At 31.0% G+C, this 22,983-nt stretch overlaps 4 protein-coding genes across 4 annotated transcripts; 1 reads left to right on the top strand and 3 right to left on the bottom strand.

The window, feature by feature from the left end:
• Positions 1-338: 338 nt before the first annotated feature.
• On the bottom strand, positions 339-1,807 carry LOC125810110 (E3 ubiquitin-protein ligase RMA1H1-like). Its single transcript, XM_049489638.1, has 2 exons — positions 1,755-1,807; positions 339-1,126 (listed from the first exon to the last, which is right to left on the bottom strand). The coding sequence occupies exon 2, from the start codon at positions 1,086-1,088 to the stop codon at positions 417-419; it is 672 nt and encodes a 223-aa protein (XP_049345595.1). The 5' UTR covers positions 1,089-1,126; positions 1,755-1,807; the 3' UTR covers positions 339-416.
• Positions 1,808-6,667: 4,860 nt separating this feature from the next.
• On the bottom strand, positions 6,668-11,122 carry LOC125810105 (uncharacterized). Its single transcript, XM_049489633.1, has 2 exons — positions 10,842-11,122; positions 6,668-7,084 (listed from the first exon to the last, which is right to left on the bottom strand). Exons 1-2 carry the CDS (start codon positions 11,077-11,079, stop codon positions 6,771-6,773), a joined length of 552 nt encoding a protein of 183 aa, XP_049345590.1. The 5' UTR covers positions 11,080-11,122; the 3' UTR covers positions 6,668-6,770.
• Positions 11,123-15,521: 4,399 nt separating this feature from the next.
• LOC125810141 (GPI-anchored protein LLG2-like) lies at positions 15,522-17,599 on the top strand. Its single transcript, XM_049489661.1, has 3 exons — positions 15,522-15,688; positions 15,857-15,913; positions 17,121-17,599. Exons 1-3 carry the CDS (start codon positions 15,604-15,606, stop codon positions 17,489-17,491), a joined length of 513 nt encoding a protein of 170 aa, XP_049345618.1. The 5' UTR covers positions 15,522-15,603; the 3' UTR covers positions 17,492-17,599.
• A 2,774-nt stretch (positions 17,600-20,373) lies between these two features.
• Positions 20,374-21,131, bottom strand: LOC125810150 (uncharacterized). Its single transcript, XM_049489670.1, has 2 exons — positions 21,009-21,131; positions 20,374-20,771 (listed from the first exon to the last, which is right to left on the bottom strand). Exons 1-2 carry the CDS (start codon positions 21,099-21,101, stop codon positions 20,628-20,630), a joined length of 237 nt encoding a protein of 78 aa, XP_049345627.1. The 5' UTR covers positions 21,102-21,131; the 3' UTR covers positions 20,374-20,627.
• Positions 21,132-22,983: the final 1,852 nt, after the last annotated feature.

Genomic DNA, 22,983 nt, shown 5'->3' with positions numbered 1-22,983 from the left:
TAGTTATTTTTTTTTCTTTCAAAATGTTTTAGTACGATATCTTTAGCATATTGTCATGGTCTCTTCACTTCAGTTGTTTTGATATACTTGTACTTGAGCCGAGATCTATTTGTAACGAACCTCTCCATCACCCGGGTAAGGTTTGCATTATTACATACACTCTACCCTTCGACAAATAAGATTATACTGGATATGTTATTGTAGTATAGTAGTACCAAGACCAAAGAACAAAGAAAGGTAGCATCTTTTGGTTGTTAATGACACACCTTATGGTAAATAAAAATTTGTGTATTATTAGCCAGAATCAAGAACATAAAAAGCTTGGAAGACATGTTACATTGAGCGAAGCTCGTATATTCAGCATCTAATAAGGTACACATATATACAAATTACACGCAATGTAGCGCGAAAAGTGATCAAAACAAGAGAAGGCATGCCAATACACAACAGAAGAGGAAGAAATATAATCTGCCAAGTGATCTATCCGCGTGTAATAGCTGCCTTCTCATTCTCAAACTCGTGTTTCCTGCAAGATTATATGAGTTTGGACATGCATTTCCAAAAACTCGTGCATAAACCACTTCACCAATCACGGGTGGTGAGGCGATGTAACCTCCTGAATGTGGCTGTTGTCGATGGTTAAGTTGTTGTGATGGAAGTGAATTTGTAGTTGCCATCAGTGTATGATCCCCACTACATCTTGGCCTCAGAGGCCTTTGTGGTATGACCATGCCTTTACTTGTAACGTTGTCTTCAGATGGTTTTGTTGCTTGGCCAGGACCATAGAGCGGAATCAACTCTTTTTGTGAAACTTTAGCTTTGCAAACAGGACATAGTGGCTTTTGGTGATCCGAGGCGCTCTGGAATTGAATCCACTTATAGATACAAGGCCAACAATAAAGGTGACCGCAAAATGTAACCACGGGATCTTTAACAACATCCAAGCATATGTTACAGTCAAAACCACTAGCACGATTGTCTTCATCACGCTCATCATCCAACGTCTTCCATTTCTGTAAGGGGCTACTACGACATTCGTTAAAGGTACTCTCTGTTATCTGGTCTTGGAAATGAAGATCTAACGCCATATCTTGTTTCTTGATGTAGTTTTGTTGATTTCTAGTGCCTATAGAAAACAAATGCCAAGAGGGAAAACGATTAGAAATCCATGACCTTAATTAGATACAACTACGGTCACTCAACTAACAACTTTTTATCTCAAAGAGTCACTCGACCTTATTTTATAACTAAAAAGTCACGCAACTATCGTCATTTCACCTAAGACATTCAATCCCAAGAGACATTACAGTATAAGTCTGCATAACTACAATGTACAAAAACTGCATTAATTCTATCTGAACTACTGAATCTTTTTTCTCTAATAGGGGGAAAATTGAAAACAAAAAATCCCAAATTCTGTATAAAACTTATCAAACATCAATTGAACCACAAAAAGCTCTAATCTTTTCAATCAAAATACGTCAAGAAAACCTCAAAAAGTTTTCAAAAACACATCTTTTTCAAATCTAATACATCAAGAAAACCACAAAAAGCTCAAATCTTTTTCAATCTAATACATCAAGAAAACCTCAAAACACCAACAAAATCACAAAAAGCTCCAATCTTTCAATCAAAATACATAAATAAAACCTCAAAACTTTTCAACAACATACCCAATGTAATCTCACAAACTCCAGATAAGAAAAACAAAGAAGAAACCACAAAAAGGTCTAATCTTTTTTCAATATAATTACCTGAATACAAATCAAGATTGTCCTTTTAACTGTTGATTTTTCAGAACTCCCAATCAAAGTGAAGCAAAGTGAAAATAGAATGAAGTAATTTGGGGGTGGCTTTAATATATATAGTGCTTTACAAAATATGCACCTATAGATACAGGAGTTGTATGTATAGGAAAAATATATATTTAGGGCGTAAAAATATAAAATAAAACTTTTTGAATAGAAACTTAAGTTATCAAATTTGTTTTGGATAAGATGACTTTGTTGGCCTACGTGGTAATGACTATTACACACTCTTTGTGGGACATTATTTTTTTTTGTATATTTGGATTTTTCCATTTTTTGGATTTTACTTGATAATAAAATAACAAAAACAGTAACTAGTCATTCATGTTTGGGATAAGGATCAAATAGTCATAATCACATATTCAATAGAAGAGAGTAGAATTTACACTTATTTTATTTCTACATTATGGAGATAGAGATTGGGGCGGTGTCTGTTAGGTCGGAGGGGATGAATCCTTTTTGAATGTATATGATTATTGATTGAAATAAAAATATCGATTTTTTCTGACTTTTGTGGGTATGCTTCTTTCATATTTGGAACTTCTTTAAAGAAAATCATTAATGTGTTACAAATATGTCATACCCCATTTAATTATTGCTCACCTTTGCCCAATTTTTTTTTTTTAATTTACCTTTACTACTTTGAATATCACCAACCACTGGCACCTACTTATAAGGGCCTACATATTTCACCCAATTAGTATATAATATTAAAGTCAAGTTATTAGTCTTTTTTTTTAATTTCCATTCGGTGTTCGGAGCCCACATTAGAGCTTCGATTAAATTTGAATCGCGCTCTGCAGGGCTCATTCGGGGGTGCCTCTCCCAATAGAATTTTCTCCATACCTAGGGCTCGAACCCAAGACCTCTGGTTAAGGACGAAACACTCCCACCAGTACACCACAACCTATGTCGGTAAGTTATTAGTTTTATCACCCAATTTCTTTATTCTAATTTAGAACTTTTTTTTATTAACTATTTTTTTTAGTGTTGTGGGACCTCTTCTTTTTCATTTTCACATTGGTTGGCGTATAATATAATATGCTATTTAATAAATATAAACACTACTATTGTTAATTAACTATACAAAATAAACGAGTATCCTACTTTACACTTACTTTCTTGATTTTGACTAATAAATATTAAGATCAATAATTACGCGTTGATTAAATTGCAACATCAAAACTATGTTCTAAAAAGACTGTGTTCCTAGTGGCTTCCAATATTTGAGAAGCCGCCTTAATTTAAAAAATTATTTGTGTTAATTCTATGATTAATTAAAAGGAAGTAGCTACAAATTTGAAAGCAATCAACGTTTTGTATATACCTATGAAAATTGTATGTTGGGTATCTAAGAACAGATAAATGACACATTACACGTGTTATTTAATTTGATCTTAGATGGTATATATGTTATTTAATTTTAGATGTAAATAAGTAAACAATTAAATATGTATAAAGTTGAACAAGTAGACACACACATTATATATGACATAATATGTGTCTGATGTGACATGAAACAAATTAGATCAAGTTATAGCCTAACTCATCGGTGATCCTCTAAAATTGACACGATATTTCACTTAGACACTGCAAAAAAACGCCCGCCACCCTTTGATTGTCTTCTCTAAATACCCCTACCCTTTTGTAGAAACATCTGCACGCACACCAACTCTTCACTAGATATGTGCACCACTGAAAAAAACTCTTTACAAAAATAAAAAAATATCACGATTACTTTCTTCCTTTTTTCTTTTTTTTTGCCTAATAAATGATTTTCGCTAGTCCAAAGAAATTTTTTAGCTTAATTAAAGAAATTATCTCCCTCGCAAATTATCAAGATAAGCTTTTATTACTCTTTTTCAATTCACTTTCCCACAAATATTAAATTTCATGTATGGGTTTATTATTAAATTTTAAAAACCGTTTTTCCTGATTTTGCTAAATCTTTATTCACAATGAACTGAAATTTAACTTAGTTAAAATGGAAGCTGAAAATGGAGAAGCGGAAGAAAAAAAATAATTAAAAATTAACTAACACTTCACGCGCCTGTCAATTAGTATATCGCACTCATTATGTCATGTAAGCAAAAAGTGTCAAAATGACACAAATCTTGTAAGCTAAAATTATATCATATCATGTCTAATCAATTTCTCACTTCCTTACAAGTTTTTTTGGCCTACCTTTACCAATCGTAACTCATTCTACAATCAACCTCTCATATATTGGCTCATCTATGCACATGGTTGAACCATCATCTCTCTTGCCTTATCAAATCCATCTAAGTATCCTCATCTATGCTACATTCAATTTTTGAAGGTGCGCGTTCTTGATTGGTCGACACTCTGTCCTATAAAGAGATGATGGTCTAACCACCACTCTATAGCATTTACCCTTAAACTTTGGCGATACATTCTTATCGTATAGTACCCCAAATACGAGCTTCCGTTTTACCCACTACCCCAAGCCTAATCCGTAGGACAACAAGACAATGCTCTATTAATTATTAATCTTATGCCCTAATCTGTGATCTTCAAATATCCACCTATTAGAGCCATATCTTTATTGGCTAAAGATGTGTCAAATCTTATCTAATCAACTCTCTCCAATAGCTCTTTGACCTACCTCAAAACCCACCATCATTGATCTCTCACGCCTCCTCACCGAAGACTTTAATTTCAAGATCAAAGTCATACCTTGATATTTAAGCTAAGGCCTTATCCACCCTGGCAATTAGTATATAATATTAAAGTCAAGCTATTAGTCTTTATCACCCAATTTCATTATTCTAATTTAGAGCTTTATTTTTCATTTTCACTCTGGTAGGTATAATAGACATAGGCCAATTAACATTTTGCTTAATCGTTAGTAGACATACTCTGACTCTATATAATAAATAAATAAAACAGTACTATTGTTAATTAATTAATTAACATAAACGAGTATCGTACTATACACTTTTAAACTTTCTCGATTTGACTAATTAATACCTTGATTAGTACTACGCGCTTGATCTGAATTAATTAGTAGGATTATAATATATCAAAGTTAATTAAATTACAACTTCAAAACTGTGTTCTTGAAAATCTGTGTTCCTAGTGGCTTCCAATTTTAGATTTTAGTAACCTAAAAATAACGTCGAGGGCATTTTTGGACCAGATGAAAGAAGAATATCTTTTTAGCGAATTTTAATTAGTTAGAGGTATCTTTTTAACGTCACACTAGTTTGCCTAGTGCAGGTTACCTCTCCTATGTGGTTTGCGATCTATTGCATAGGAGCCGAATTGCGGATTTACTTTGTCATAAAAAAAAGGTATTTCATTATCTTTTTTTTCATTGTATTATATTATAATAAAAGTTGTTTTTCTTCTCTCTTTTTTTTTAACTATAATTATATTTTATTTTTTGTAAAAATCTTGACTCCGTAACATAAAATGTTGTGAGACAATATTAATAAAAGCAATAATAACGAAAAGAAAGATCACATAATTTTACGTGAATATAAACCTCAAAGAAAAAGCAATTCATCATCAATCAGCAACTCTTATTATTTCCAATAAAATATGATAAAAATATACCAAATACGTTATGTTTATATAAATAATTATAAAAACATTAATTTGCTTGTTTTAGACTAAAAAATGAGAGCATGGTGTGCTAATATTATCATTGGTTCGTCAGAATGATGAAAGCTTTCTTATTGATATTATTCAACTTTGCTTCTCGAAGAGTCCATGTGATTTGTCATTTGTCCATTAAGAAATATTTCCGTTGATCAAACAAATTTGATTTGAATTTTACGATAGTAAATTAAATTTATAATATGTATCAAAATAGCTTTTATTCTTGTAGTCATAATATGTTACGTACAAATTTCTATTTTTTACGATCTTAATCTAATTATAGTAGATAACCTAGTTTCCTAATAAAGAAAAGTTGGGGACATAGTAAATCTCCGACTTTCGTAATTTCTTTTTATGTGCTTAAATATAGTGAGTAGAGTTATTTGATGAGTTAGTGAGAGGTAGTAAGTACCTAATAAAATAATTGATGTACGTGCAAGTTGAACCGGATAAACATCAAAGTAAAAGATTCAAGCATGACAAAAGAAGTTTTCACATTGATTGGAGAACATATTGTTGGTTTCCTTATATGAACGTGGATAACTTTCTTCTTATGAGATAGTTTTTAGAATTGAGTTAAGCTCAATCTACATACAATACATGGTATCAAAGTCAACATTATGTTGTCCGCGCTCTAGTTTGCCGTTTGGGCATATGCAAGGGGTGTTAGAGTTTCACATCGATAGAAAAATATACCGATGATCTTCTCATACGAACTTGAACAATTCTTCCTTTGAGATTAAGTTAGGCTTAAATACATATCTTATGAAGTGGTTAAACTTTGAACTCACCCTCTCCCAAGATCCTTCTGTGCTTCCCTAAACAGGACTAAGGGTCAAGAGGGTCGTAAACTAAAAAATCATAAGAATATACCAAAATGCTCATTAAAATCCGTGGTCATAAACATGACACGTAAAAATTGGGACTTTAAGAGTGGTCAAAAAAGAAAGAGACATTCTTTTTTAAACAGACTAAAAAAATAAAGACGGACAAATTGAAGTAGGAGTATAAAATAGATGGATAAGTCGGGCTTAAGTGGGTCAAAACATGTTAATTCTATAAACAGATCATGGATCAACCCGCCCAAAATTTGCTTGGGTCAAAACGGATCAAACGACTAGTTCAATCCAATAGCGCCAAGCCACCAACTCAAATTTGAATATTCGGGTTGAATATACTTCCATGGTTCAATATTAACAGCTCTAATTCTGGTAAAAATGGACTTCATTTAAGTTAAAGCTCAAAACCAAGTGTAGCTTTGGTTTTACCATTCAAAAGAAAGAAAAAAGCAGACAAAACAAAGCAAATGCAGCTTTTGGCTTTACCATTCAGCAGCTTCTACAAGAATTTGTCTATGCTGGCAGTTAGACTTGTTTTGGGTACAGCACCAATGATAGCATCTTTCTTCTCTCCGTTAACGAAGATCATTATTGTTGGGATGCTTCGGATTCCATATCTAGATGCTACAGAAGGGCTGTCATCGGTATTCAATTTGAAGCACTTTACCCTTCCTGTGTATTGCTTTGCAAGATCACTGATTACTGGATGGAACATGCGACATGGTCCACACCAGGGAGCCCAAAACTCAACCACCACGGGTTCAGTAGCGTTGAGAACGAGTGAATCCCATGTTTCCTCTGTCACGGTAGGGACTGAAAAGAACAAGAAAATGAGGCACGGAAGAAGTTAAGGCAAATTTGACCGGGAAGCAAAAACTTTCAACCAGCGATAAACCTCCTCCAAATGCATAGTTTAGAAATCATTCAGTCAGTCTCCCACCACACACACTCCACCCCACCCCTCAAAAGCCAAGTAAAAAGAACATTCATAACATCAGAAGGAATTTTTATTTATCTGATCCGGTATAATAACAAAGAATACCATCTAAAACAGTTTGAATAGATGAAAATACAAAAACGGCCACATTTATACTACTTGAAACACCAAGTTGAATATAAATATAGGCCAGACATAAAGGAAGTGTAAATTTCTTTTATTATGACGTTGGTGCCTGGGCCAGCTTGGTCGTACCGCGACTATTTTATCAGGTACTGGCTATCTTCCACAAGGCCTAAGCAGATGGAAAGAAAACACATACTTTATTGACCACTACGCCACACCTTTGGGTGCCATCAGTGTAAGTTATAGAATGATGTTGAGAAATTGTACTAGTCCAGGCTTTCAACAAAATAGATATACCCTAAATAATTTTTGGAATTTCGGTGTTAAACCACGGGATCAATTGCTAAGGTTTTCTCTATGTGCTTGAGCATTCACTCTAAATGTGAGGAAGCAATAGTGTCGGTAAAGGTCCAGGAACCTAATACTAACAAAGTTTTACATCTGCTTTTGAAGAAAGTAAATCTGGAAAATTGCACAATCGTTGAATGACAAAAAACTACGAATTATATGGATAGCTCAAAAGTTCTCTTCCGCAACTTCCCTTCTTCTTTCCTCCAAGACAATTTCATGATCTTGCATCCAAGGACATCAAAGCAAACTGATTAATCGTGATTTTCACAGCACAACCTCTCAACATGTGCCAGGCAAAGCAACAATTTTAAAAGTAATGCTTACTTGCTGGAAGAAAATCCGTAGCAGTCTTTTTCAACTTTTGTTAGTTCAATGAAGAAAGAAAAAGAAACTAGCAAAGAGTGTGATGATGACTCAACTCCCAAATAGAAAAGAGAGTGTATACTCTTCTTATAAAAAATACAGTGTGACATACTCGCAAAATGTTCTCATTGGGCTACAATGCATCCCAGGCCACTCTGAAAGAAAGTTCTTTTGCCCCAAGAGAGTTAGAAGAAGATAGTTACAAGAAGAAATATTAGGTACACGAATAATAACTTGTTTGTCAGTTATGGAGAAGGATTGCTAAATCATTCTTATCCTTCATAACACATGTAATAAAACTTGTTTGCTACAAAACCATCGAAAAGATGTTTCTTTCTTAAGCTTGCACTAGCTCTAGAAGTTTTCAATTTCACTATGAAAAGTCCTTTGCTCCAACGCCAGCCACTCTTGTCCTTAGATCTTTTGCTCCAACGCCAGCCATTCTTGTCCTTAGATCTCCTACCATGAAAATCACTTAGTATCAATTGACAATTATTACCGTGGCTTTAAGGTCCCACGATTTTTATATCAATCATAACCAACGAGCTTACTCCTCAACTGCGGGTACATGCAAAATAGCCAGCTTAACAAGCACTAACCTAGAAAAACACTCCCATTCAATATAGTCACATCACTGTATCTCCAAGAAGAGAGATAGTGTAAGCTGAACGAACCACTACCCCCTACACATCTCTCCCTATACACTAATCTAGCTGCTATTTTTCATAATTCCTCTCATAGAATACACTTGGCTCAGATAGCTCTCTATAGCATTTTCTGCTAAATCATGTTTTTTCATGAGATATTTGACTCTCTAGCTCAGACTACCTAACTTTTTCCTCAGTACCTAGATGTTCTTCTCATAGTACTGAAAAATTTCCAAGAGTCTTTGTCCATCCCTTCAATTGAGCATATTTGAAATCAGCTAAGCAGTTCTTAGGATTTCAACAGATGAATAGTAATACCATGTAGGGAGCTCTTGATCCTTTATGCCATCTTGATTATCAAGATGTGACCATTGTTAAATTGCATGACTTTTACTGCGACATACTAATAAATTCACCCCTACTACGTAATCCATGATATTTCAGTGACAACGAGATCCAAACCCTGCCTCTGCCACTGAAACCTTAATAAACTACCACAGTAATTAGCAACAACGCACATTACCTCAACGTCAGCATATTACAATTACCATGAAATTTTTCATGATGTCTTGTATCTAGGTCCAATCCACATATTTGCAGTTTATAGGAAAAGGAAGTCATATCATCAGAAAAGAGAGAAGAACATGCTTATATTGTACAGAGTTTTGAAACCCTTACATGAGTAAACTGGCTGTATTTTTTGACCTTCCTAACTGCCAGAGATACATCCAATATATGCCGCTGATTTTTGGACCCAGAGGGAGTAAGCAAACATCTTCAAAATGCAATAAGCTAGTAGCTGAAACTTAAACTAACATATCCTCCTTATTAGCTTTATGGAATAACTGTGATGTCCTGGCCAGCTTGCGTGCAACTTGACTAATTCCACAGGATATGTGTCACCTCCTACCAACAATAGATCTCAGGTAACTTTGTCCACAAAGGAAGAACATGAGGGAAGAAGTCACCTAGTGTTTTTGTCTCTACTCGTATTTGAACAAGAGACCTCATGGTGCTCAACCCACTTCATTGACCACTAGGACACACCCTTAGGTGCATCCTCCTTATTGTTACCCTGTCATGTTCTACACAATCTTTATTCTCTCCTACTTCATGACGCATGTATTTATAGTTGTTGCATATATTCCTCTTTCTCATGATGACTCAATAAATTTTCATATCTTAGTGCTGATTGGTCTGTCTTCTGTTATTACCACGCTATAATATTCGACTCCTCCCATATTCCTTTGTGATCAGTTTAATCTTGGGGGTCCATGCACCAGGGTAGGAATGTTTTGGGGTGGAGTTTATATCAAGAAAACCAAAACAAAGGCCCTTTTTTTTTTGCTTCCCAAACCAAAATGAAAATAGTCTACAAAAGCAGTTCCATAATAACATGATGTTTAGGTACTGTCAACCCATTTACAAGGAGAAGAAGCAACAACAACGAAAAGTTAAACTCCGTAGTGCTCTATAGACAAAGGCGGATTCATGATTTTAAGAAGTGGATGCAGATTGCACCAAACTAGTCCTTAGAGGGGTTGGATTCAATTGCAGATAACAGTGAGTTAACTAGCACACAATCACAACAAAATAACACAAAGATTAACGAGGTTAGACATAAATCTACATAGTAAACCATAGCAACCGGAAATTCAAGAAAAGATGATATCTTGTGGAAAATCTAATACTCCCTCCCATTTTTTTTAATATTCGCATCTCGATTAATTACACCCAATAATTGCCATCTCTCACAAGCAACAAGTATCACACAACTCTGTCCACCAAAACTAGAACAAATAGAAAGAAATCACCTAGTACTTTTGTATGGATTTTAACCTGAGACTTCATGGTGCTCAAACCACTTTATTGACCACAAAGCCACACCTTTGGCACCTCCCTCTGTCCTATTTTATGTGTTATTTTTCACTTCACTTATGGAGAGTCAATTGGATTGATATTCAAAGCTAAATTCAACCAAATAAACTCTGACATTTTAAAACTATATGCAATTCTTCTCATATCAATATAACAAACGAAACAATAGTACATTCTAAAAATATTGTCAGTTTGAATCTCGGGAAGCGAAATATAGAAACGCATGGTGTAGTAAAAAAGCTTTTAAAAGGGGGAAATGAGAACGAACCATCGAAGGCAACATCGGAAGCTTCGCCGGATACGCTATTTGTGCGGCGAGAAATCCTTGAAGAAGATGCAAGTGAAACTTGATTATTAACAGAGGTATATGATATAGAAAAGCCGGTGAATTTCAGAGGGGCACGGCGGTCCCATGCGGCGGAGAACGGCGGTGAGGGGCGGAGGGATGGGCGGAGATTAGAGGAAAAAATTGAAGAGATGGCGAGTGAATCGAGAATTGTCGACATAGGAGGGAAACTGTGCGACTAGTTGACGATTTCTCTGTTTTATGAAAATGTGAAAAAGACAAATTTATAGCTCCACTTTCTCTTCTTGATATTCGTATGGGAGCCGAACTAATTCAAACACTCTCAACTTCGACTTGGGACCCTATTCTAGCTTCGACTCGAGACCTGATCCAGACTCGTGACCTAACTCCCAATCTTGACCTCAAGTTTGAGTTGGGTCAGATTGAATTTCAAGTCAGGGTTGAGTTTTGAGTCATCAGAATTGGGAGTTGAATTCTAGGTTGGAATCGAGAGTCAAGTCCCAAGTTGGGTGTCAGATTTGGTGTTGTGGTTAGATCGGGACAAGGGTTTCAGTCCGTGTTAAACAGTTCGGGTTCGAGTTTGGTGTATAGTATTTGATCAGATTATACTTAAATATTCTAGGGATAAAATTTCCTTCTTACTAATCAAACACGAAAAAATAAGTAAAACAATTTACTCATTAAAAGAAATTGTAAAAAAAAAATCATACCAAACACACTCTTAGGGCCCGTTTGACCATGCGATATGAAATCATGACATAAAGTTGAAGTTTTGTTTGGAAATGCAATTTGGACTTTTTATGTTGTATATTTTCTAATAAACATAAAACTCAATAAGTTGAAAAACTATTAAAATTGTCCCAATTTTTTATATAATCTTACAAAATAAGCAAAAGTTTATAAAATCGCATAATACAATGTCACAAAGTTATTCTTAAAAAATAAAATATTTATTGATCAAACATTAATTCAATAAAAAGATTAAATGTTTATTGATCAAGCTAAGAAAATTGTTTTTATCAATTAATTCCACAATGGTCAGTCAACTTGTCCACTTAATATAACGATGGAAAATTTTTAGTTTTACTAAACGTTGATTTGAATGAAGAAGTAATAAATGTGGTTGATAAATAAATTTGATAAAAAAAATAACAAATAATATAAATAGTAAAGTAAGAGTTGATTTGAAGTAATAATAAATTTTATGTAAGTGATAATGATCGTTATATGATATATAAATGATTTGAAATGTAATGATATGAATTGTAAATTTTATCTCTATTATTTTTTATACAATAAGTGATTATTAGATATAAATATGAGTTCTTTTTTACAAATACAAATTTGTGGATCAATTTTTGTATTTGAAAAATCCTAAATCATGATTTGAAATTCTTAAATCATGTTTTTTTTAAAAAAAAATTGGAATTTTATATTCCAATATGAAATTACATGTCCAAACACCTACTTTTCATGACATGCAATGATCAAGCTAAATCATAAGATAGAAGGTTAGAAAACACAAGTCATCATCATGGTCAACACAAGCTTAACATGTTTGAAACACTTTGTAGTTAGGGACAAGGAGATTGCTACTAGAGACCCGACCTCTACTAATTACGGGAGAACCTCCATCTCAGTATCCTCTCGGTGCTAAGTAAAATTCCACAGAACATTCATTAATCATATTTATTTCATCATTCATGGAAAGACACAATTAAGCTACCAATCCAAGTTAAAAGTCATTTAGAACAACTCCTTAAATCTTGATTCAACTTAGGTGAGAAAACCTTTCAACCTTATGAAACCTTAGTTGAGAAAACCTTTCACAATCTCATGGATACTTTCATCTAAAAGCATCCTCAAGTCATTTACATCAATTTCATAAAAGCATGCATATCTTTGTAAATGGGTTCATATGAATTCAACTCAAAAACATGTAATTAATTCAATTCATGCAATATATGATACTTCCTCTGTCCCTAATTACTTGTCCACTCTTGAATTGACACACCTATTAAGAAAACAATTATTGATAGAGTGAGTTTACTATTTTACCCCTATTAACTATGAAGTGGATAAATTAAAAACTTAAGATTTTCAAGAATTCTACCTTTTTCAAAGTAATTAATTGAGGGTATAATAGGTAAAAATATTTTGTCCTTTCTTGATTTGTCAAAATGGACAAGTAATTAGGGACAACTAAAAAAGGAAAAGTGGACAAGTCATTAGGGACAGAGAGAGTAGAAAATAGGTAATTGAATCATAATTGAAAAAAAATCATGAAAATTGTATAAAACCCTAACTTTGAATTGATAAATTGAACTTGTAAAATTGGAAGATTTTGGGAACCCAAGGGAGGAAAGGACTCCATTGATGAATATCAACATACCTTAGTAATAAAGTCTCAAAAGATATGGTGAATTGGAGATCTTGTAGTAAAACAAGACTTAAAATACTTATATAGGACTTAGAATATGGGTTAAACGACATATCTACGCTTAGGAAACTAAAATAGCCTGATTAAAAAAATCTGACGGGAGCCCTGTTAAAGAGCCTTCACAGACCGTTTATCCCTTCACGGTGATCGTTGATCACCACGTCGGGTGAATGAACCGTTTATCCTTTCACGGGCGGTTTAGGTCTCCATGAACGAGGGCCTGATTCACGGTTGGGCTAAGAGATCGCGCACTTCAACATGGTCCGAAAACCTACCCGTTAAACATGTTTTACACTTTTCAAATCCCAATATATTACAGAATATTTGGAGCTGAATATATCGTCTTATCCTCATGACTAAAAAGTTAATTATTGTACAAAAAAATTATTGACAATTTTCAAATAAATTATAATGTTAATGAGTAGAAACATGACTATGATTTTTGAAACTCGAGATACAATTGTTTATAATAAAACTAATGAGACAACCATTAAACTTTGTTGGTTATGCATATAAAAAAACTAATGAGATAATTATTAAGTTTTGTTGCACATAAGTTCACTTGGGGTGGCGCAAAAAAAAAAGACGGCTAAAAGTCAAAATCTTAATGACGTTAGTTAAACGTATCTAATCAAAGACATATTGTCCGTAGCTTCGTTACAAATATATTTGTTAATAATACTATCTATTTATATTGACAAAGGTTATTTTATTAAGAACCTTATTACACAATTAATTAAACTGATATACTATGAGTCTATGACATGCATTTATCCTCTTTTAAAGATTATTCATAAATAGTGACACTTAATTACCTTCCGTTGAATTTCAGTAAATTTATTTAAAATTTGTAAATAATCCATATTTGTCGTCGAACTCACTAATGATCTAAATTTACCTTTTATATTGTTATCGTTAGCCTATACAGAAATAAAATAGTAATTTTGATATACTTTCTCCGTTCATTTTTACTTATAACTGTTTATAAGTAATTTTACTTATAACTGTTTAATTTTGTACATTTATTAAGAAAATAATTATTGATATAAGTATTTTATCATACTATTCTTACTAATTAATGTTTAATATTGGTAAAACATAGAAGAAAAAAAATATTTTTTCTTAATATGTCAAAAGTGAAAAGTAAAAATGAAAATCTCCTGTCTGGTGTGGTTTATTTCCCCTATGTGGAGTGGGTTGCAGGCTATTACACAGTTGAGGTTTACTCAATGTGCACAAAGTACTCATCCGAAGAGCAAAGACTATGACAGAGGTTATAGCGACTGCGAATTATCATGAAATTTAAAAAAAAAAAAAAAACTTATTTTAGAAATAAATAGCAAGGAAATGTAAATCGAGGGATAGTAACTATTTCAAATTTAGTTTAGATAAATTAGTAACGTACGTCAAGAGAGAGAAAATTAAATAGTTCAATTAATATAATTGATTGATATACTATGACATACGTTTATCCACTTTTGAAAGTTATTATAATAGTTAGTGATACTTAATTACCTTTAGTTGAAGTTAAATGAATTTACCTTTAAAGTTTGCAAATAAATCATATGCATTCGTTTCAATTTATGTAATATAATTTAATTTAATATGATTCTTTTAATTATTTTTTTGAAATTTGGGATCTAAAATAAATCATAAATATTTGTAAAACTATAACTATTTAGGTAAAAATGAGCATTTAAAATTAAATTGTTAAACATATAGTAATAATATATCGTTCTTTTTTAAATTAACTAAAAAGAAAAATAAAATATATAGCACATAATGAATATTTACTCTTGGACTCACAAATGGTCTAAATTTTCCTTTTTATCATCATGTAGTCGTTAGCGCAGATGACAAAATTGAGCCATTTTGATTACAACGAAGAAAAAACAAGATTTTTTTAGAAAAAACAAAAACAAACATATTCAGTATAATTGAGATTTCAAAAAAAATAGTATTTATATATGCAACATTATTTGTTCTAAACGATACAATAGTTCAGAGACATGTTTGAACCGTTTCACTAACTAAAATAACATTTAATTCTTGTAAATAGAGAAATTAAAGGGCCTTTAAAAGCCCTTTGTTTTCTCCTAGTATTTCTCTTTTATTTTCATTAGCTTCCACTCTTTATTCATTTAACATTTCTCTCTCTAAACAAAAACAAATTCAAAAAAAATATTCAAGAGCTTTTTGTATTTGAAGAAAATTCTGGCAAAAATAAAAATAGGTTAATTAAAAAAAATCATAATATTTGCCAAAAGAAGAAGAGAAGCTTTAATGGGCTTCCAAAAATTCTTGTTTTTGTTTCTCTTCTTCCTTCTTGTTGGCTTGTCATATTCTTCTTCTCCATTATACATCAAACGTAAATTCCTACATTTTTTAAAATTATTTTTTATATTTATGATTTTGTTTTTTATATTCAAATTTGGTTATTAACAAAAGAAAAGATTGTTCTTGTTTTTTTTTAATGTTTTGATTGTTTTTGTATTTGTTGAAGACTGAGACGTAATTATTATTGTTGTTCGAACAGATGATGTGCTTGAGGCTCGTGTTCATACGGGACGTGCCCTTCTTCAACAACAAGGAAGTTAGTATCAATTTAATCCCTTTTTATTGTTATTATGTTATATTTCTTGTTTGGTTTTTTAAAATTTTAAGTTAATGCAATTAATTTATGAATTGATATGTTTTAATTAGGATTGTTTTTTCTTTTAAAAATATATTAATGTTTGTTCTTGAAAGCTCAAAAAAATGATTAATTTTCAAGAATTATTGCTTCTAAGAAAGAGTTGAAATTGAGAAGAGGTGTCAAATGAACAAGTTACAGTATTAGAACTATATTTGGGCATGTTAAAATGATTCGAATCAATAAATGGTTAGAGTCATAATGCGCCTAATGTTTGTTTAGGTCAAAATGGTTTGATACATAACCCTAATTAACTCATGAACAAATATAAAAATTGCATTGGTAGTCGGTTTTATATTTATTGTTCAAGTTATATTAAAAAAAGTTTGAAATATTTAACTTGTAGTCAAGGTTGACGTTATTTGGCACAGAAAATTGTAGTTGTTGGCTTTTTATTAAATGATGTTGCTTACATTACCTATAAACACAATCAATTTTTGTTTTGACCTCTATTAAATGAACAAACAAGAATGGTTATATTGAAAGGAATAAATCCAAAACTAAAGGGGAAAAAGTTATGGTATATATTTTTTAAGAAAATTAATGTATTTGTTTATTTTAGATATATTTGAAGTTCAGAATCAGATATACGAGCCTGAAGTTAGGTTTGATAGGTCAAATTTCAAATATATTATTTTGAAGTTAGGGACTGTCAAGCTTAACTTCAAATTTACTTGTCTGAGGTTCCAATTGTACAAGCAATTTGAAGTTTGTCTTGACTGTCCCTAATGCCAGAATCATATGCTTGAAGTTTGAAAATTTAGATTCAAATTTTCAACTTCAGTCTCGTAGATCTGACATTTATTCTAAAACCTCTCCACATTAAGTATTTGGTAACTTTTGAATGTTTCTTACATAACGATCCTCAAATGCACTAGCCCCTAAATAAATACATATTTAATCCAATTAACCAACTCAAGTTTGAACAAGTTGAATAAGTTATATTTTTATGGACTAAACTTCTCATCCTGAAGTACATCATTTACCTCTAATCGTGTGCATTGTCTTCACGTGACTTCTTCGTGTATTTATTATATTATATTTTTAATTTGACTTTTTAGTAAAAATTATGACTCATCATTATATCTGACTTCTTTTTTTCTCAAAGATTGTCCCATTGATTTTGAGAGGGAAAACTACACCATCATAACAAGTCAATGCAAAGGACCTCACTACAATTCATCAATATGTTGCAATGCATTCAAACAATTAGCATGCAAACATACACAAGAAATAAATGATGTGCAAAATGGATGTGCTACAACTATGTTTAATTACATTAATCTATATGGCAAATATCCACCTGGCCTATTTGCAAATATGTGCAAAGAGGACAAAGAAGGCCTAAATTGCAAAGATGTTATTCAGCCAGAAGGCAAAAATGATGAACAAAAGAGTAATTCTTCAAAAGGTACTAAATGTTCAACAATTCTAATGGTGATAGCCACTTTTTTAATCATATTAATGTTAAATATATGAATGAATGATGATGGATAAGTCTTTTTTAGTTTTTCATTTTGGTTCTTTTTTAAATGTAATACTTTTATTTACTTAAATAAAATATTATAATTGGGACCTGTAAGAATTCTTTTTTATTAACGAGTGATTTATAAAAATAGCCTTAGAGGTGGGTGATTTTTTGAATTTTTGACCTTGTTTGTTTTTTTGACAAAATTTTAAGCTTAACAAGTTTTTTAGGGTAAAAATTCAAAACCCTCAATTTTCAAGCTAGGGTCATTGAGTGTAATGTCCTATAGTTCAATATTTTTGCTTTTTCATACTGGAACTTTTCATTTTATTTATTGTTCTTATGGAAATTTCTTGTGATTATTTATTTTATGGGAGAGGAAAAAAATCAATTCATCTTTTGGAAAGTGTATCTTATATATACTGACAGTATACAACTTTCCTATGAGAGAAAAAAATGGTGGCAATCACTACAAAATAGCAAGGGGTGAGAAAGTTTACTTCGAGACGAAAAATGTGAAAATAAAGTTGAAATAACTAGGGGTGTGCAAAAATCGAACCGACCGATAAACCGAATCGATAAAAGTGTTATTGGTTTATTGTTATTGGGGTATTGGGTTAACGATTTTTTAATGGTTTTATAAAAAAAATTATTGGGTTATCGGTTTGGTGTTGATTTTTAATATTGGGTTATAGGGTAAACGATAGCCCATTAAGACTATTAATTTACTACTTTTACTTCTAGATAAATATTAAATATTAATCTCAATATCTTACTAGTTACTATCTTTGTCCTTTAACCTTCAATTCACACTTCACAAGGACTTTGAGTTCACAATTTCACATTATACAAAACGTTAAAATCTAAAGTAAAAAACCCTATTCTTCTTAATTTCTCTTTATGTTACAATTGTATAGTTCTTTTCATGTTTGTTATTATTGTTTCTATTTTACGAGCATTTGTAAAGTTACATTATTGTGTTTTCGTATCAAATTTATTTAAAAAGTCATATATTTGTTTTATAAGTATTTTCTTATTGGTTAAACCGAAAACCGAACCGTTAAGGACAAAAATCGATAAACCAAAAACCGATAAAAAATATCCTATTGGTTTGGTTATTGGTTTAACATATTTAAAAACCGAAAACCGATAAACCGAATCAATAATACATAAAATTGAACCGAACCGACCGATACACACCCCTAGAAATAATAACTATTATCTCATAAACCATGCATACCAGGTTATATTGTGACTTTAATCTACCTGTTCCACTCCTAAGGTCACATATTATTTTGTTTCATACTCCGTGTTTGATATTTGTGTTGGAGCGCGGCTAACCTAAATTCGTACTGAAAAAATGTTACATTGCAAGATAAAATGTTTCCTAACGAAGACGACTCCTGAGATCACATATGTAAATACACGTTAGCTCTATAAAATTATTTAAAATCAAATTATTTTATGAGAAAATTATGTCATTGTATATAGATAATTATCAATTAAGTAAATGAATAAATTGCTAATCCTTCTCAACTATGAATCAATGTCGAGTCGGATGGGGTTGACTCGATATCCATATAAATGCAATTGTAATTTTTAAACTAATTATGTCATCCTTTTTTTGGTGGTGTAGTGTACTCTATCGTCACAATTACTTTTAGAAATTGATAATTTATCATTAGATATAATCAGCAACAATAACGACATATTTAGTGTAGTCTTATAAAGTAGAGTTCAAGAAAAATCGAGTTTACACAAACTTTTACCCCTACTTTGGAGCTAGCAAGTCTGTTTCCGACAGATTCTCGACTCAAGCAAAAATAATCTAACGCAGAACGTAGAAAAAAATAATGAAAGTGAAAAAGTTATGGAAGTATGTCAAATTATTCAGAATAGTAACTACAACAAAATAACATAATAATTGAAGTACAACACATCACTTTAGTAACACATAATCAAACCATCAAAAATAAGATTTTTAATAACGACGAGTAATAAGGACCTTTAAGAAAAAAGATGTCCGGCATACGAAAAGAAATAAAGCCTCTCACACATCTTTTTAAATTCTAGTCTTTTATGATTTTCATTTCATTTTATTGACCGTCATCCCATAGGGCTTAAAGAATATTCCCATTACAAAGCAAAAAGAGGAGTGGAAAAATCTTCACCCCAAAGATAAAGTTATTGGAAAACAGATGAGAAATGCATTATAGAGGTTGAGATTTGAGAATATGCAGAAAATATTCGATGAGCTAGTAGTCCGATCGAGACAGATTCAATATTTAAATTTTATAGATTCAACTTTTAAGGCAGTATCATTATTGAACATATTCTAAAATTATGGATTTAGATTATAACGTTAGAAGAAAAAGATCACGTAACTTTATATTTTATATTTAAAATATTAAATTCAGATAAGTCAAAATTGAATAGACGGTTTTGTTCTCAAAATATTATGCTTTTAGAGGTGACGTCGCAGCAATTTTGACTTGAAAAACAAGTCACAAATCACAATAATAGTTTATTACACCAAATTCAACAAAATCTGCTATGGACTATTTCTTACTTTTCTTTTGTATTTTTATTTTTCTGGTAATAAACTATGTCATATTTCCCAATTATTACAAAAAATAAAAGGTAAAGAACATCATAACAATCCCTCAATCACGTATGATGATATATTTACCTAAATAAAATATAACTTGTGATGAGTAAAATTATCTTGGTGAAATGTTTGTTTTCCTTTACCTTTATGATATGTTTCAAGTAAGTTCGACTTTCTACCTAACAAGTTTAACTTTATATATATCTTTAATTTAAAATCACAAAATTTTGATATTTTTTTTACTCTCTTAAAGTGTCATATCAAATCAAAATCAGACGAATAAAATTAAATCAAAAATTTTTTATTTTTTTTAAAAGGAAAAAATTACTAATCTCCCACCAATCACTTTCATACAACACATAAGAAAGCAAAATCCCTCTTTGTTCCTTCAATCTCTTCATTCATAGTACCAAATTAAAAAAAAAATAGTCATCAAATTGGCTAATTAAACAACAATTCACCTTCATATATTCCATTTTCCTCAGATAATATTTTCCCTAATAAATCTGTCAAAAATTATTTGTTTCCCTCTTGTAAACTTATCTGTGAGCTGTAACCAAAGTTTCAATAAATCTCAATCCATCAAAATTTGGTGCAAATTTATCTGAAGAAGATTTTGATTCTCCCATTTTCTTCGATGAATTTTCTTCCTCCATCTTCTTCTTCTTCGACGAACTTTCATCCTGAATTAATAATTTTCCCCAAAAAAAAAATAATTAAATTTTTATAACAGCTTTCTTTCCACGCAAGCTCATCGCATCGAGCTTGTCTAGTACATATATATTCAGTTTAAAACATTTAAACCACAATTGTAAATTATTTCCACTAATTTGAAATTCCAGATCTATTTTCAAATTTTAAGAGAAAAACACAAAAAAAAAAAAAAAAAAACTCAGTAAAATTGAGGAAAATTTATTTACCTGATGATGAGAAATTCGAACTTTGGATGAAGAATTCGAAGAAGAAATAGCAACTGCAGTTATGGAAGCTACAAAAATACTTGATTTCTTCATTTTTTGGAGGAAAGTAAATTTGTTTTTTTCTTCTTCTTTTTTTTATGTGTTGAGAATGAAAAATTATTGGAGATATTTATAGGTAAGTTGAATGAATTGGACCCATGACATGCTGGCATGTATTCACATTTTAAATACGCGGCAACAATTATCTTTTCACGCAATCTTCGTATTATATTATTTGGCCTTTGTTGACTTCCGGAACCTTCTCTCATGTTGTGTTATAGTGCCTCGAAATGCACGAACGCGCCACATGTGGGAAAATTTGGATGTGTGGTTAGGGACGAGGACTTCGTGTATTTTGTAGGTTTTCGTAATTCGAGTGAGATTGTCATGATGCAGAAGCAAATATGGTTTGGTATTTTCTTATTTTGTGTATTGATTATGTTCTTTATATTTTGCTTAGCGGAAACTAATCGAGCTCTGTTTGATTTCTAGAAGCAGATATATTTTATAAAATTATATTCTTTGAATATAGATTTTTTTTAAAGTTTTTTAAAAAATTATATATTTAGAAATTATTTTTTTTTTACTGTTCGAATAGTAACTAAGACTATCATTTTAGGACGAAAAAGCATTAGAAAGATGTTTGATTACTTCATCTTTATCTGATATTAAGATAATATTTCTTTTCATTAAATATTTACTCTATTATATATCATAATTGAGATATTTACTGTCTTTAAAGATAATTACTATAAAAAAAGGTAAAAAAATAAATTAATTGCCATAAGCATTTTGATAGCAAAAGTCGATAGGATTAAAAAAGATCAGCATTTTGAAAAATATTTTTTGAGATAAACATTTTAATAAGGACTAAGTATTTTGAGATAAATATTTTTAATATGAACAAATAATTTTTAATAAATCTAACTAATAAATATTTAGAAACAAAATAATCAAAAATGATATTTCAAATAATTAAAAATTAAACATATTTAGTCATATATAATAAGGTCAAAAACTAAAAGTTATCCATAATTAAAAAATTTCCTTTCTATACTAGATGAACAAAAACCCCATCCACAAATTTCTTACCTTTTTTGTCTTTTATTGATCTAAAAATAAAATAACCAAACAAAATACCAACATTGGTACTTGGTAATGGTAAGTCCGTGATAAATTCTTCTACTTATTTAAGTTTTTTTAAATATATATATATATATAACTATGAGGAATTAGGGATGAAATCTCTCATAACCATTTCTAAATTTAATTTTAAAAACGTATTTTATTTTTTATATATATAAAAATAACATATGACTAAAAACAAATTTTAAAAAAGACTATAAAATCAAAACTTTTGAAATTGGGTAGAATTTTTATATAGACGTTCAAGATTTAATATATATATATATATAAAATTTTAATTTACATGTTGAGAAAAGACATAAAGTGACATATGAATTAATTTAACTATGCGGGCGTCTTATTACCCACTAAACAATCTTAAACTGATATTATTACATCATTTTTTGTCCACATGACATAGAAAATGTGTGCACTCTCTCAAAGAGAGTGAACAACCTAAAATAACTAATATAATTTTATTTTTACAAATATTTTATTATAAAGTATATTTTCTTATTTTTCTTATTATTTTAACTTTTTTCCTTTTTATTTTTCTCTTTCTTTCTTCTTCAAAAAAACCATTGTCATCTCCATTGAAGCTTCTCACTCTCAGTGTCACAATTTTTACCACAACTTCACCTTCCTTTTTTACTACTATTAGTTTTACTCTCTTTAATTTTAAAGCTTTTATCTAAATCGATTCGCTCTAGTCCCGTAACCAAGCGAAAGAGGATTCATGGACAGAAGTTGCGGGTAAACCCTCGGTTTGCCCTCAACTATATACGTTGTTTTCTTACATTTCGAACAATTT

The sequence above is a fragment of the Solanum verrucosum genome, unplaced genomic scaffold (genome assembly GCF_900185275.1).
Source record: "Solanum verrucosum unplaced genomic scaffold, falcon-dt-bn FXZP01000281.1, whole genome shotgun sequence".
Lineage (NCBI taxonomy): Eukaryota > Viridiplantae > Streptophyta > Magnoliopsida > Solanales > Solanaceae > Solanum > Solanum verrucosum.
This window is presented reverse-complemented; position numbering and strand designations above follow the sequence as displayed.

Coding starts and splice junctions, on each gene's coding strand:
- LOC125810110 (XM_049489638.1), bottom strand. CDS start 1,088: ATGGCGTTAGATCTTCATTTCCAAGACCAGATAACAGAGAGTACCTTT.
- LOC125810105 (XM_049489633.1), bottom strand. CDS start 11,079: ATGTCGACAATTCTCGATTCACTCGCCATCTCTTCAATTTTTTCCTCT. Junction 7,085..10,841: donor TTCCGATGTTGCCTTCGATG/GTTCGTTCTCAT, acceptor TGTTCTTTTCAG/TCCCTACCGTGACAGAGGAA.
- LOC125810141 (XM_049489661.1), top strand. CDS start 15,604: ATGGGCTTCCAAAAATTCTTGTTTTTGTTTCTCTTCTTCCTTCTTGTT. Junction 15,689..15,856: donor TTCTCCATTATACATCAAAC/GTAAATTCCTAC, acceptor TTGTTCGAACAG/ATGATGTGCTTGAGGCTCGT. Junction 15,914..17,120: donor CCTTCTTCAACAACAAGGAA/GTTAGTATCAAT, acceptor TTTTTCTCAAAG/ATTGTCCCATTGATTTTGAG.
- LOC125810150 (XM_049489670.1), bottom strand. CDS start 21,101: ATGAAGAAATCAAGTATTTTTGTAGCTTCCATAACTGCAGTTGCTATT. Junction 20,772..21,008: donor TTCGAATTTCTCATCATCAG/GTAAATAAATTT, acceptor TTATTAATTCAG/GATGAAAGTTCGTCGAAGAA.